The sequence below is a fragment of the Solanum verrucosum genome, unplaced genomic scaffold (assembly GCF_900185275.1).
Source record: "Solanum verrucosum unplaced genomic scaffold, falcon-dt-bn FXZP01000165.1, whole genome shotgun sequence".
Classification (NCBI taxonomy): Eukaryota; Viridiplantae; Streptophyta; class Magnoliopsida; order Solanales; family Solanaceae; genus Solanum; species Solanum verrucosum.
In genome coordinates, this window is record NW_026020340.1 from 684,095 (window position 1) to 698,129 (window position 14,035).

General features: G+C 33.5%; 2 protein-coding genes across 3 annotated transcripts in view; both read right to left on the reverse strand.

The window, feature by feature from the left end:
- Positions 1–14,035, reverse strand: part of LOC125837238 (dihydrolipoyllysine-residue acetyltransferase component 1 of pyruvate dehydrogenase complex, mitochondrial) — a 164,818-nt gene that overhangs the window by 89,521 nt on the left and 61,262 nt on the right. The gene's annotated exons all lie outside the window — the stretch shown is intronic.
- On the reverse strand, positions 7,846–8,880 carry LOC125836965 (F-box protein CPR1-like). Its single transcript, XM_049516107.1, has one exon. It carries the CDS (start codon positions 8,878–8,880, stop codon positions 7,846–7,848), a length of 1,035 nt encoding a protein of 344 aa, XP_049372064.1.

The following is a 14,035-nucleotide window of genomic DNA, read 5'->3' on the forward strand; positions in this document are numbered from 1 at the left end:
ATGTCAATAGAAGTAAAAGGAAATCCTAGAATAAATATATATGTTTACTTTATCACAAGTATATAGCTATTTCTCATATAACAATTTTTTGTTTAGGTACTCGGACATCCACAATGCACTATATACATTGTTAGTCCCAAATGAAAGTTGCAATAGTGAGTGACTCTGATACAATTACTGCAATTCAAGATGAAGCAAACTCTAAAAACTAGTTATTGAGATGGGCGAAAGTTAGCCCCTTAGCCTTATGTAATATGAATCCCGTATCAACACATTGCAACATTGATATGAAATTCAAGTCCCATACGACCCTTTTAAAAAACATATTGTAAAATTGACAACCTTGAGTCACGTTTTAGGAATATGCCAAAATATATCTCCAAGCTAACCATTTCTACCAAAAAAAAAAAACAATTAAACATTACTTCATTGATTCAATAAAATAATAAGATGACCAATTCCTGCTCATACTGTCTCTTTTTAGAAATTAGTTGACTTTGACATTTTTATTTTATTCTTAATAACGTGAATTACTATAATAATTTTCCAATTTAAAAAGTTTATCATTTTTTCTTTTATAAAAAAGAGATAGAAAGAAGAAATAAATATATATTTTATAAAACCCCCAAATAAAGCACAATAAATATATAGTTATCTTAGCCACAAACATTCCAAAGTTCACCCAAATCCCCTTCCATTGGAAAATTACGTTCGTGTCCTTTTTTCTGTATGAGCAATAGCTAAACTAATAAGAGTAAAGGTTATAACATTAAAAAAAAAAAAAAAAAAGTTCCTCCGTCATACATTAAGAAACTAATAAGTAAGTGATTTTGGAGATATCAAACTTTCTGTAAAAACTTGTCCACCTTGAGAGGTATCACATCAAGGCCATGATCTAAATGGTCTATCGACCGTCCTAATTGCATGCCCTTTATTTACCCATCGAGACCATGATCTAAATGGTTTATTGACCGTCCTAAATGCGTGCCCTCTAGCTTTAAGATTCACGCACCAGAATAGCACTTCACCATCCACAAACCTATATCTCGGTGAGGCATTATAATACGGAGTATCTTTTACTATAGTTAACAATGACATCCAAGATTCCTTGACACCATACTTTTTTAATACCCATACCTTAAAAGTACCCTTTCCCGTAAAAAAAAAGATTAGAATGAACACAAAGCATTCCTTCCAACACAGAAACGCCAACAGTGTCGGGGCCTGGCTTCAAGCTTAATATTTCCTCTGACAAAGGTATGATCTCTCCTTACACTTCATTTGAAATATTAAACGAAAACACCACAAATAAATTTCTTGAAACCTGGATCCAATGAAATGCCGCATGTATAAATGGCAAATAATCTGTGGAATAAATCCAACGGCGATTGGCACGAGGATGCTCATCAATGCTTCTCCAAGAGCCACCTTTCAACGCGAGAATTTCATTAGGATATTTGGGACACTGTGTGTTCTGGTGCATATGAAGGATCTTATACCCACCACTGCTTGAGTCATAACCCAAACCAAAACGAGAACCTCCATCCCGGGGACATCCTAGATGGGGGAGTACTATTGATTCTCTTATGGAGGGGTTCCACAACAAATATATGAATCGATCGTTATCAGAAATCTCGATAATAGCTAAGCCATTGTAAGAACAATGGATCAAGCATTCCCTTGGTCTAATGATTGAAGGGCAATCAAGTTTAAGTTTTTGTACATCCTTAACCAGTTGAACCGGCGATAAAGGACAACAATATAAGGAGAATATAGAATCCCCCTGGCACAGTTGGTTGATAAGAAGCTTTTGGGAATCTTGGTTATTCTTGGCATGATTGAGATACTTCATTGTAAAGTAAGGATCAGATATCAAATATTGTCCAAAATTTGGAAACACACTTGAATCTAACATGGCGGACTCTCAAATGTTTGTTTCCTAGTAAAACCCGTGGTGTCTGCAAGGTTATCATCAGATTGTGTTTTTCTGAACTATGTTATGACATTTGCGTGGAAATTGGTGGTGATAGTCGCAGTTTGAATCCTTTGTCCGAAGACGAATCTTTGATTCTTTTCTGCAGAAAAGCTTTATTTGACAGCCCGTTACATCCTCCTCTGTCTCTGATGCAAATGTCAAAAGACATCATAGAAAAATGCAATGGTTTGCCAATGGCCATTTTGATGATTGCTGGTGCACTGGCTACCAAAGGGAACAAAATATAGAGGTGTGGGAGTTGTTTCGTGGCAGACTTGTTAACAAGTTACAAGGTAATTATATCGAACTCAAGCACATGAAAAGGTTACTCACTATAGGTTATCATGACTTGCCTTTCTATCTCAAGTCCTGTTTCACTTATCTGAGCATAATCCCGAAAAATCATCATGTTTCAACACTGGGCAGCAGAAGGACTCGTCCTCGAAAGAGAAAGAAAGGTAATTGCACAAGTTGCTGAAAGCTATATATGATCTCAATGAACTTCCAAACAGAAAGTTGATCCAAGTTTACCCTGATGGACAGTTAGAATAGATAACTTGTGGTAAGAAATCATTTTATCTAAGTCAGGGGACGAAACAATAAAGCCTTGAAAAGTTAGGCATCTTGTAATCACCGATAAACTGGTTATTGATATCCAAGATATTGATCGATTTAAGCATCTTCACTCTCTTATAACGTTCTAGTACTCATTCACTAATTCATTCTTGTTGGAGTTGTTAAGTGACAGTTTCAAGTTACTCAAGGTCTTAGATAAAGCTCTGCCACGACCAATACGGAAGCCTTGAGTTCTTGGACCTAAGGGAGACATTGGTAGACAAATTGCCTGATGAGATTCTAAGGCTTCAACATCTTCATCATGTCTTCATTTATCACTGGGGTAGTGCTGGTTTTTCACATGGTTTCAAAGGCTCCAAAGAAGATAGGGACCATGGTGTCCTTGCCTCATTGGAAATGGTGAATCTTGTAAATGCTACAACAAGCATTGTGATTGAATTGGGAAAGTTAACAAGACTAAGAATGTTAAACATCGTGAAACTGAGAAAAAAACACGGAAAAGGATCTATCTCATCTTGTGAGGTGAGTGACACTATTGATTTGAACCCTTTTGTGTACATACTCATCCCTCCGAATACTGATCTTTGAAGGGCGTTTAGTGAGTTTACCACAATGGATAACGTCTCTACACGCATTAGTTGTAGTTCATTTGTGTTAAAGAATGACAAAAGCGGTGGTTAATGAGATGTGTGGGCTCCTTATAAGGTTTGGACAATCCTCCTCTTTTTGAGCTAGCTTTTGGGGGGTGAATTAAGCCTAAAACTTAATTTCACAATTTGAAATGGAGCAAGTTAGTTGACAATACACTACATGAAACACTTCAAGATTTTCCCAACCTTGTGAAACTAGTGCTAGACCGGGCCTATGAAGGCGAAAAATAAAGGTTTCAGGGTAGGTGGATTCAAGAAACACTTCAAGATTTTACAGACATATAGATTTTGAACTTCTGAACACGAGACTAGAGGTTGGCCCAATAGTTAAGGTTTAAAATTGTATTTTGAGTTTCTAGTTCAAATTTCAGGACTATGGGTGTCAATTTTCTCATGTTTGGTTGGGTTAAATGTTTTGGAAAATGTTTTCCAAATCAACTCATTTTCTTCAAATTTAAGGAAAATGACTTCCCTTCAAAACTTAAGGAAAACATTTTCCAAACCTCTCTTCCAACTTCAAAATTTCATTTTTTCACCCCTACCCTCAATCCCCCCACGCACCCACCCCCTACCAGCCCCCCACCCCCCCCCCCCCCCAAAAAAAAAAAATTAATTTTAAGTTTGTTTTTAAAAAATACTTTCAATTTCAAAATTTCATTTTTTCATCCCTACCCTCGACCCCCCACCCACCCACTCCCTACCAGCTCCCCCACCCCAAAAAATAATTTTTAAGTTTGTTTTTCAAAAATATTTTAAATTTCAAAATTTAATTTTTTTCACCCCTACCCACCCACCCGGCACCCCACCCACCCCCTACCAGCACCCCCCACCCCCCAAAAAAAAATATAAGTTCATTTTTAAAAAACTTTCAACTTCAAAATTTTATTTTTTCACCCCAACCCACGACCCCCCCACCCACCCCCTACCAGTCCCCACCTCCAAAAAAAAATTTAAGTTTGTTTTTTAAAAATATTTTCAATTTAAAAATTATTTTCTACTCTAATTAAAATAAAAGATATTTCTCAAAAATATTTTTCATTCATAAGTCAAACACTAAAAATCTTTTCCGGAAAATATTTTCTACTCACCAACCAAACATGAGAAAATAAGTCAAAAATCAACTTGTTTTCCAGGAAAATATTTTCTAGGAAAACATTTTCCTTCATACCAAACACACCCCATATTTTTATTTTTCGAACCCCTTAGAGCAAATCTTGAATCCATCATTACTTATAACCATAGCAAGCACACTTAGAAATAGAAAGTAACTAAGTCCAACCAAAAAAACAGTGAAAGTAAATACCTCGCTCAACAAAGACACATAACTACGAAAAACAATGAAGTAGTTGATTTTTTTTTTTCAATATAGTAGCAAAGATATGAAAGAAGAAATAAATATATATATTTTATAAAACCTGCAAATAAAGCACAATGAATATATAGTTATCTTAGCCACAAATATTCCAAAGTTCACCCGAATCCCCTTCCCTTGGAAAATTACATATTAATTGAGTTGTTTTCTCCACTTTGTATTTCCTTTTTTTATAACTACTTTGATTTGTTGCACTTGAGCTAAGGGTCTCCTGGTAAGAGCCGGTAGAGGTAAGGCTTGCATACACACTACCCTCCTTGCGGGATTACATCTGCTTGGTGAAAGTTATGTCTCTGCCACGGCTTATGAATGTTTTTTGTCCGTATGATATCTCATTAATCAAATGAACAAACCTGCATTTCTTTTTTCAGTCCATCTATCCTATCCTTGTACACTAAGAGAATCGATGGACCTGTAGACTATTTATAGGTTACAATAGTGAGGTACTAGCCAATAGAAACGCTCGATCCAACTGAGTCCGGGACCTTGGAAATGGTGAATCTTTTATATGCCACTAATGTTAGAAAATAGCATACACAGCGGAAGCATTCCAGAATCATACATCTTGCATGAATATAGACAACAATCACAAATACGCATCACATACAAAGTATGCTGAAAATTAACTCAGGATTACCTCTTGAAGCGTGTGCAGATATCTTGAAGTAAATCCGACTCCAGCTCTACGATCTTCTACAGTGATCCCAAATAACAATTGAACTCTCTCAATACTTAGGTGGACAATTATCGTATAGAATCTTGTTTTCTCTCTCCTTTTTTCTAGATCAGAAGAATCCCTACTTATAGAGATTTCTTCCTAGTCCAAAGAAGATTCCTTTTTCTTTCAAGAAAACCAAGAAACACGTTCCTTTTTTCTTTTTACCAGAAAATAAGATTCTGAATTCTAGTTAAATTGGGCACTGGAGGGACCACAAAATTTATTACTGAGGCTTCCTATTATGGAAATAATTCCAAACCATTAATTTGAATTATTCTTACCATAATAAATTACAAATCATTTCACTAGAAATTCGTAATTGCACTCCTCTATTTATATTTCGAAATTCACCATTAAACACTTATGTAATTCCCATGTTAAGATTCCAGATGCTAATCAATAAATTAAATTACTGACGAATTTAATTTAATGATTAATTTCCTTTAGAGCAATACTTAACTTATTTCATGTGCCAGATTTATAAATCTACCGGCTGGGTTTACACATGAAAACTTATAAGTTTCTCATAAAAAGATGTATCATCAATCTCTATACTGAGACATGGATTCCATCAACTAACTAATTATTTCACCAATATATATTATTATCATCCAATCTACCAGGCATATTGACCCATCTCAGAATCTCACCTTTTAATAAATCAAAACGATAATTAATAAATACAGATCATAATCCTTATATCAAGATTAAGAATATAAGTACATTTAACAGTTTAGAGAATATGTTTTTATCAGTCAGTCTAAAACATCTATCTCTGCTCGGTCCTGTTCAATACATACAATATGCACTAGCACGAGAAGTTAGAACTATATCATTCTCATAATCAAGATAAATTGCATTTAATCTCGTGCTACAATCTTTCGGATGGTTTTGTCCAAATTTCCATCTACGATTGTGAACTATAACTTTTAACTTATAAGAACCGATGATTTAATCTTTTGTGTATAAGCTTAAGCTCTATACACCAAATCATCTACTATATAAGTTAAGGACACATATATGACAATTGATCTATTTAATGTAACAATTTATTGAATTGAATAAATGAATAAACAATTGTTCAATAATAATACTATATCAAAACACATGGTTAATAGTATATCCTAACTACAACAGTGGTGGATCCAGGAATTAAGCTCAGGGTTAAAGAAAAAGCTCAAGTGGTAATGTAAGTGTGCGGTGAGCGTAGTAACCCCGACATGCTTTTTGTACAATATCTCATTGGTTGATAAAAGTTAACACCAAACTAATCAAAGATATTGAGAACAAAGCTATGTTGATAAAAAAAAATTAGTGGATCAGTTGGATTACATAAGTTAATTCCTAAAACACGTGAAAATTAAAGGATGAAAAAGGAAGTGAGACGGAGAAGAAAAATATTTACCTTAACCCACTAAATTTATATTACCTTATCGTACCGCATTAAGCATTTCTTCCTACTTTTACCCTGCTCTCCATTGAACATTCTTAAAATTTCTTGTACTTTTTATACCTTTAATTTGTAATGTTTTACTTTATTTTGCATTTTAAATTTTTTTAAATTAGTATCCATTCAAACACATATTACTAGGAAAATTATCAAGATTCTCTAAAAGTGTATAAGTATAGATTTACTAATATTATAATGCATATTCAAAAGATAAATAAATGGCATCGTCAATTTTTTAGTTCATGTAGTTTAATTTACTAGGTTAGTCATCACTTGTTGAAAAAAAATGACGAATAAATCAAATAAGTTAAGTTTCCATCTCTCGAAAATAGAATTGAAAAAATAGAAAAGAAATTCCATGAATTCTATTAAATATATATTATTAAAAGCATATTGACGATTTTTAGTTTTTTCATTCAATTACATCTAATTTATCTTTATATATATAATTTAGCATTTTTAAAGAGTTGTACATAAAATTATGTTGAAATAAAATGACTAATAGATATAAGAAGAATTAAAAAAATGTGTCTAATAAATTTAAACAAAAACAGATTAGAAAAAAAATAATGAAAAAGAGAAGATGATCCAAGTCCAAAAGTTGAGCCCAATTCCATGCATTAAAAACGGTAAAAATTAAGAAAAGAGGAATTGTTGCACATGAGACTCAAACTCACGACATAAAAGCCAGTGTTGAACCCCTTATCCATTGAGCTAAAGCTTCGCACTTATTTCAGGGGGTTCATTTTAACATATGTACACATAAAAACAGAATTTGGCCCTATATATATAACGTAATTTTTCGACCGAGGAGGTTCGGGTGAGCCCCTAAACTCAACCTAGGTCCGCCCCTGCACTACAAGCATTGTGATTGAATTGGGAAAGTTAACGAGACTACGAATGTTAAACCTCGTGAAACTTAGTAATAAGTAAAAGAGAAAACCACAAAATGAAGTAGATACTCTGAAAAACTGAAATAAACAAAAGCTAACAGTTTTAGTAATAAATATTGAAACTGGTGAATGAGCAATAGCTAAACTAATAAGAGTAAAGGTTATAACATTTAAGAAAAAAAAAAAAGTTCTTCCGTCATACATTAAGAAACTAATAAGTAAGTGATTTTGGAGATATCAATCTTTCTGTAAAAACATGTCCACCTTGAGACTTATCACATCGAGGCCATGATCTAAATGGTCTATCGACCGTCCTAATTGCATGCCCTCTAGTTACCCATCGAGACCATGATCTAAATGGTTTATTGACCGTCCTAAATGCGTGCCCTCTAGTTACAAGATTCACGCACCAGAATAACACTTCACCATCCAAAAACCTATATCTCGGTGAGGCATTATAAAATGGAATATCTTTTACTATAGTTAACAATGGCATCCAAGATTCCTTGACACCATATTCTTTCAATATCCATACCTTAAAAGTAGACTTTCCCGTAAAAAATGACTTAGAATGAGCACAAAGCATTCCTTCCAACACAGAAATGCCAACATTGTAGGGGCCTGACGTTAAGCTTACTATTTCCTCAGACAAAGGTATCTCTCCGTACACTTCATTTGAAATATTAAACGAAAACACCACAAATAAATTTCTTGAAACCTCGATCCAATGAAATGCCGCATGTATAAATGGCAAATAATCCATGGCATAAAACCAACGACGATTGGCACAAGGATGTTCATCAATGCTTCTCCAAGAGCCACCTTTCAACGCAAGAATTTCATTAGGATATTTGGGACGATGTGTGTTCTGGTGCATATGAAGGATCTTATACCCACCACTGCTTGAGTCATAACCCAAACCAAAACGAGAACCTCCATCCCAGGGACATCCTAGAGGGGGGAGTACTATTGATTCTCTTATGGAGGGGTTCCACAACAGATATATGAATTGATTGTTATCACAAATCTCGATAATAACTAAGCCATTGTAACAACAATGGATCATGCAATGCCTTGGTTTAAGGGTTGAAGGGCAATCAAGTTTAAGTTTTTGTACATCCTTAACCAGTTGAACTGGCGATAAAGGACAACAATATAGGGTGTATATATAATCCTTAGGGCACCATTGGTAGATAAGAAGCTTTTGGGAATCTTGGTCATTCTTGGCATGATTGAGATGCTTCATTGTAAAATAATGATAACAGCAAGGTTAAGGGAGATCACAAATAGAGAATTAAATATTAGAATGCGGAAGCACAAAGAAAAAAAACAAAAAAAACTAAATAAAGATATGGGAAATTCGAAGGAAAGATCCACGAATTTCCAAAGATTAGATGTTCTAAGGCCTTGAAAAGATCCAAGTAACAACGTATAGATTTATGGAAGAAATCTAACGCCTTTACTTGAGAAAACGAATCAAAACGATAGATTCGGATCTTGACCGCTTTATGAGTAACTAAAGACAATAATTAGTATGTAGAAACTAATCACCTTCTAAAGAATACCAAAAAGAAACCAAAGATATCACAAGAAGAAGTTACTTTATACCTTAAACTATGAAACTAGTAAATGTTTAAAGATAAATTCTCAAAGAACAAGTCACAAAGGTTCAAAGAACTCTCTCAAATATTATTAATATCAATCTAAATTGTCTTTAATGAATGAAAAGGACTCCTATATATAGGAGAAGGGAAAAACGTCCAAGAAGCCAAACCCTAAAAAAACAATTACAAGGAATCCTACTCTAGAAAGGAAATAAAGTAACCTAACTAGGAACACATTTAGTACTTCTAGGAAAGCATTAAATGGTACTTAGGAGACCATAAATAGACTAAGGGAAATATTAATAACCTATATATAAATAAATAAATAAGGTAAATCCCAACTAGGAAAAGAATCTTGACAATCTTGGAAAGTTTGACTAGTCTTCTCTCAAAACTTGGGCAGAAAGCAACTCTTGTTGTGGCTGATTCTTGGACTCTTCTTGACCTTTTTTGCACGAAATTGGACCTTAAAATTCCTCATCTTGGGCTTGAATTTGGGCCACCAAATAATTGTAGCATTTGGACAATTCCTCTCCCTTGGGCTTGAGCTCTTCTTCCCCAATAAGAAACCTTTGGATCAGCGATTGAAGCCCATTGAGCTTATCATTGAACTCCTTGGTTTGAGATCTTGTTATGGGCCTCCTTGGAGTTTCTAAAGCGTCATCCTTGTCCTTCAATGGAGTAGAGCTTCCTTGGATGCTATCATTCCCCTCTTCTTGAAGAGAATTCGTCCTCGAATTCAAATCTGCATCAAAATGGGAAAGATCAGAAACATTAAAAGTAGCACTAACTTGGAACTCACCAGGAAGATCAAGTTTATAAGCATTGTCTCCAATCCTTTCAAGGACTTTTATGGCCCACTTCCTCTAGGATCTAGTTTGGTCTTTCTTTTGGAAGGAAATCTTTCCTTTCGCATATGCACCCAAACCAAGTCACCAGGTTTAAAAACAACATATTTTCTGCCCTTATTCCTTCGCAATGCAACTTCCTTGTTCTTCTTTTCAATTGCAAGCCTTGTTTGTTCATGAATTTTCTTCATCATATCAGCCTTCTTCTTACCATCAAGATTAGCAAAATCATTAGTAGGCAAAGGCAATAAATCAAGGGGGGTAAGGGGGTTGAATCCATATACAACTTCAAAAGGAGTCTACCAGTAGAAGAATGGAATGTTCTATTATAAGCAAATTCTACAATAGGTAAGTAATCTTCCCAAGAAGTCAACTTTCCTTTCAAAATAGCCCTCAACATGTTCCCTAAAGTTCTATTAACCACTTCCGTTTGCCCGTCCGTTTGTGGGTGACAAGATGTAGAAAATAGCAATTTAGTTCCCAACTTTCCCCAAAGAATTCTCCAAAAGTGACTTAAGAACTTGGCATCCCTATCGCTAACAATAGTTCTAGGTATTCCATGCAATTTAACCACTTCCTTTACAAACAAGTCAGCCACATGAGATGCATCATTAGTCTTTTTACATGGGATAAAACGAGCCATTTTAGAAAATCTATCTACTACCACAAATATACTATCCTTACCATACTTAGTCCTTGGCAGCCCCAATATGAAATCCATAGAAATATCAATCCAAGGGGAATTAGAAACAGGTAAAGGAGTATAAAGACCATGCGGCAATGTTCTAGACTTAGCCTGTTTACATTCAAGACAATAAGAACACACTTTTTCAACATCCTTTCTCATGCTAGGCCAATAAAAATGTTCAGAAAGTATTTCCAGTGTTTTGGGTACACCAAAATGTCCCATTAGCCCTCCACAATGTGCTTCCCTAACAAATAGTTCACGCAACGAGCAGTTAGGAACACATAATTTATTTTCCTTGAATAGAAATTCATCTTGAAGATTAAATTTCTCAAAAGGACCTAACTTACATTCAGCAAAAATCTCACCAAAATCAGAATCATTAGCATAGAGGAACTTGATTTGGTCAAAACCCAATAACTTTGAAGTAAGAGTAGAGATCAAAACATACCTTCGAAGGAAAGATCCACGAATTTCCAAAGATTAGATGTTCTAAGGCCTTGAAAAGATCCAAGTAACAACGTATAGATTTATGGAAGAAATCTAACGCCTTTACTTGAGAAAACGAATCAAAACGATAGATTCGGATCTTGACCGCTTTATGAGTAACTAAAGACAATAATTAGTATGTAGAAACTAATCACCTTCTAAAGAATACCAAAAAGAAACCAAAGATATCACAAGAAGAAGTTACTTTATACCTTAAACTATGAAACTAGTAAAGGTTTAAAGATAAATTCTCAAAGAACAAGTCACAAAGGTTCAAAGAACTCTCTCAAATATTATTAATATCAATCTAAATTGTCTTTAATGAATGAAAAGGACTCCTATATATAGGAGAAGGGAAAAACGTCCAAGAAGCCAAACCCTAAAAAAAACAATTACAAGGAATCCTACTCTAGAAAGGAAATAAAGTAACCTAACTAGGAACACATTTAGTACTTCTAGGAAAGCATTAAATGGTACTTAGGAGACCATAAATAGACTAAGGGAAATATTAATAACCTATATATAATAAATAAATAAGGTAAATCCCAACTAGGAAAAGAATCTTGACAATCTTGGAAAGTTTGACTAGTCTTCTCTCAAAACTTGGGCAGAAAGCAACTCTTGTTGTGGCTGATTCTTGGACTCTTCTTGACCTTTTTTGCACGAAATTGGACCTTAAAATTCCTCATCTTGGGCTTGAATTTGGGCCACCAAATAATTGTAGCATTTGGACAATTCCTCTCCCTTGGGCTTGAGCTCTTCTTCCCCAATAAGAAACCTTTGGATCAGCGATTGAAGCCCATTGAGCTTATCATTGAACTCCTTGGTTTGAGATCTTGTTATGGGCCTCCTTGGAGTTTCTAAAGCGTCATCCTTGTCCTTCAATGGAGTAGAGCTTCCTTGGATGCTATCAAATAAGGATCAGATATCAATGTTGTCCAAAATTTGGAAACGGATTTGAATCGAACAATAGACCGCACAGGTAACTTGCTGAGGATGTTAACAAGTATTTCCTCCGGAAACTGAACCTTGACCTAGATAGAACAAGAAAGACAATTTTTATAAAGTATTTTTTGAATCGGCCATAGCAAGCAGAATATAAAAACAAAACAATGAAAGCTGATCCAGAGACTTTTGAATCACAAAATTAGAAAAATAGTATGTTTAATCAACAAATTTACCGAATCATCAACGTCCATCTGATGAATTGAGGGCGGGGTCTTCTTCCCTAATTTAAGTAAAAATTTGTTGTTAGTTATAAAGGACAATAGAGCAGAAAAGATAGAATTAGCCTTTCCCTTCGTCTTCTGTTTCTTACAAGACCAATTCTCTGGTAATTCTCCATCATTCTTCCTTTTCTGCGCCATCGCAACACTCCATTTCGATTTTCTAGGGTTTCTATGGATATATGTAATTCACTGCTTCTTCTTTTTTTCTATTTTGATTTCGTTCGGGTCGGATTCTTTAAAATTCCCAATTTGATTTGGTTTCATACTTTCTTCTTTTTATTTATTTTTTGTAAAAAAAATCAATGCCATATTTCTTAGTTTATGTTTTAGGTTTTTGAAGAAAAAAAATTAAACAAATGCATGCACGAAAGCTCTTTTTTTTTTTTTACTAAAAGTTTTTTAGATTATAATCTCTAATTTATTTAAATTGAGCTTTACCATATGTAGAATTATCCATATTAGCAGCTCCATTTTTGCAAAAAAATATTGCAATATTAAAGTAACATCAAGATATTTAATGCTACAAATATTATTGAATATGATGAAACTAATGCAGTTAATTTCTTACTTCATAAACTTTCTTTTTTCCTTTGAAAAAAAACAAAAAAGAAACACGTTACGTTGATTTTTCAAATGGATAATTGGCGCATCAAACATAGAACTTAGGAATTCAGGGACAATAGTAGAAGTAATTATTTTTAATAATTTCTTTTTTCTTTTTTTTTCAACTATATAGAAAAATTTGAGCCATAAAGAGATAAAATTGACTCAAATCTATCTATCTATCTATATATATATATATATATATATATAATGTTGGATAACAAAAGTCTGACGTGACACCTCTCTTTGGCCAGGATTCTCATTTATCTTTTTTTGTCAATTTTTTTAATTCTTTTAATCTCTAATATCTGCCAAAAGAAGAAAAAAATATTTAAAATATCTTATTTATCTCTCCTCATTATTACTACAATTTATTATTTTTATCTCTCTTCACCATTACTATAATTAATTACTTATCCTTAAATTCCTCTTTTTACCTTCTATATTTTTAATTTTCTAAAAATTCTGATTTGTTTATCCTTTTTATTATTATAATTTAAAATTATAGTTTTTAATTCTACAATCTTCTAAAAATAAAATATCTTATTTATCTCTCTTTTACTATTACTTATTACCATAAACGTTTTATTTACTATAATTAATTATTTTTCCTTAAATTCCATTTTTTGTTGTAAAACAAGAGGAAAATATATAATAATATTAAAAAAGTAAGGAAAGACAATGGTGATGAAAAGTATAAAGTTGAGAGCTTTATTTATTCTCTTCAAGTGTGTATTTCTTAAGGGTGAAGAAGACTCTTTTATAAGAGGTAGAAATCTTCCATTTACTGCCTTAACCAAATACGTTAGTAATTTTTAATTTTTACATTAAATTAATACATGCATTACGTTAGGTTGATGAAAAGAAACATCCATATTAAATGAATTTGTAACACTCCCCCTTGGATGTTTATAGATAATGTGTCTCGTTAAAACCTTACTAG

Bases quoted from the DNA above. Each gene is read 5' to 3' on its own strand.
- LOC125836965 (XM_049516107.1), bottom strand. From the start codon at position 8,880: ATGAAGCATCTCAATCATGCCAAGAATGACCAAGATTCCCAAAAGCTT.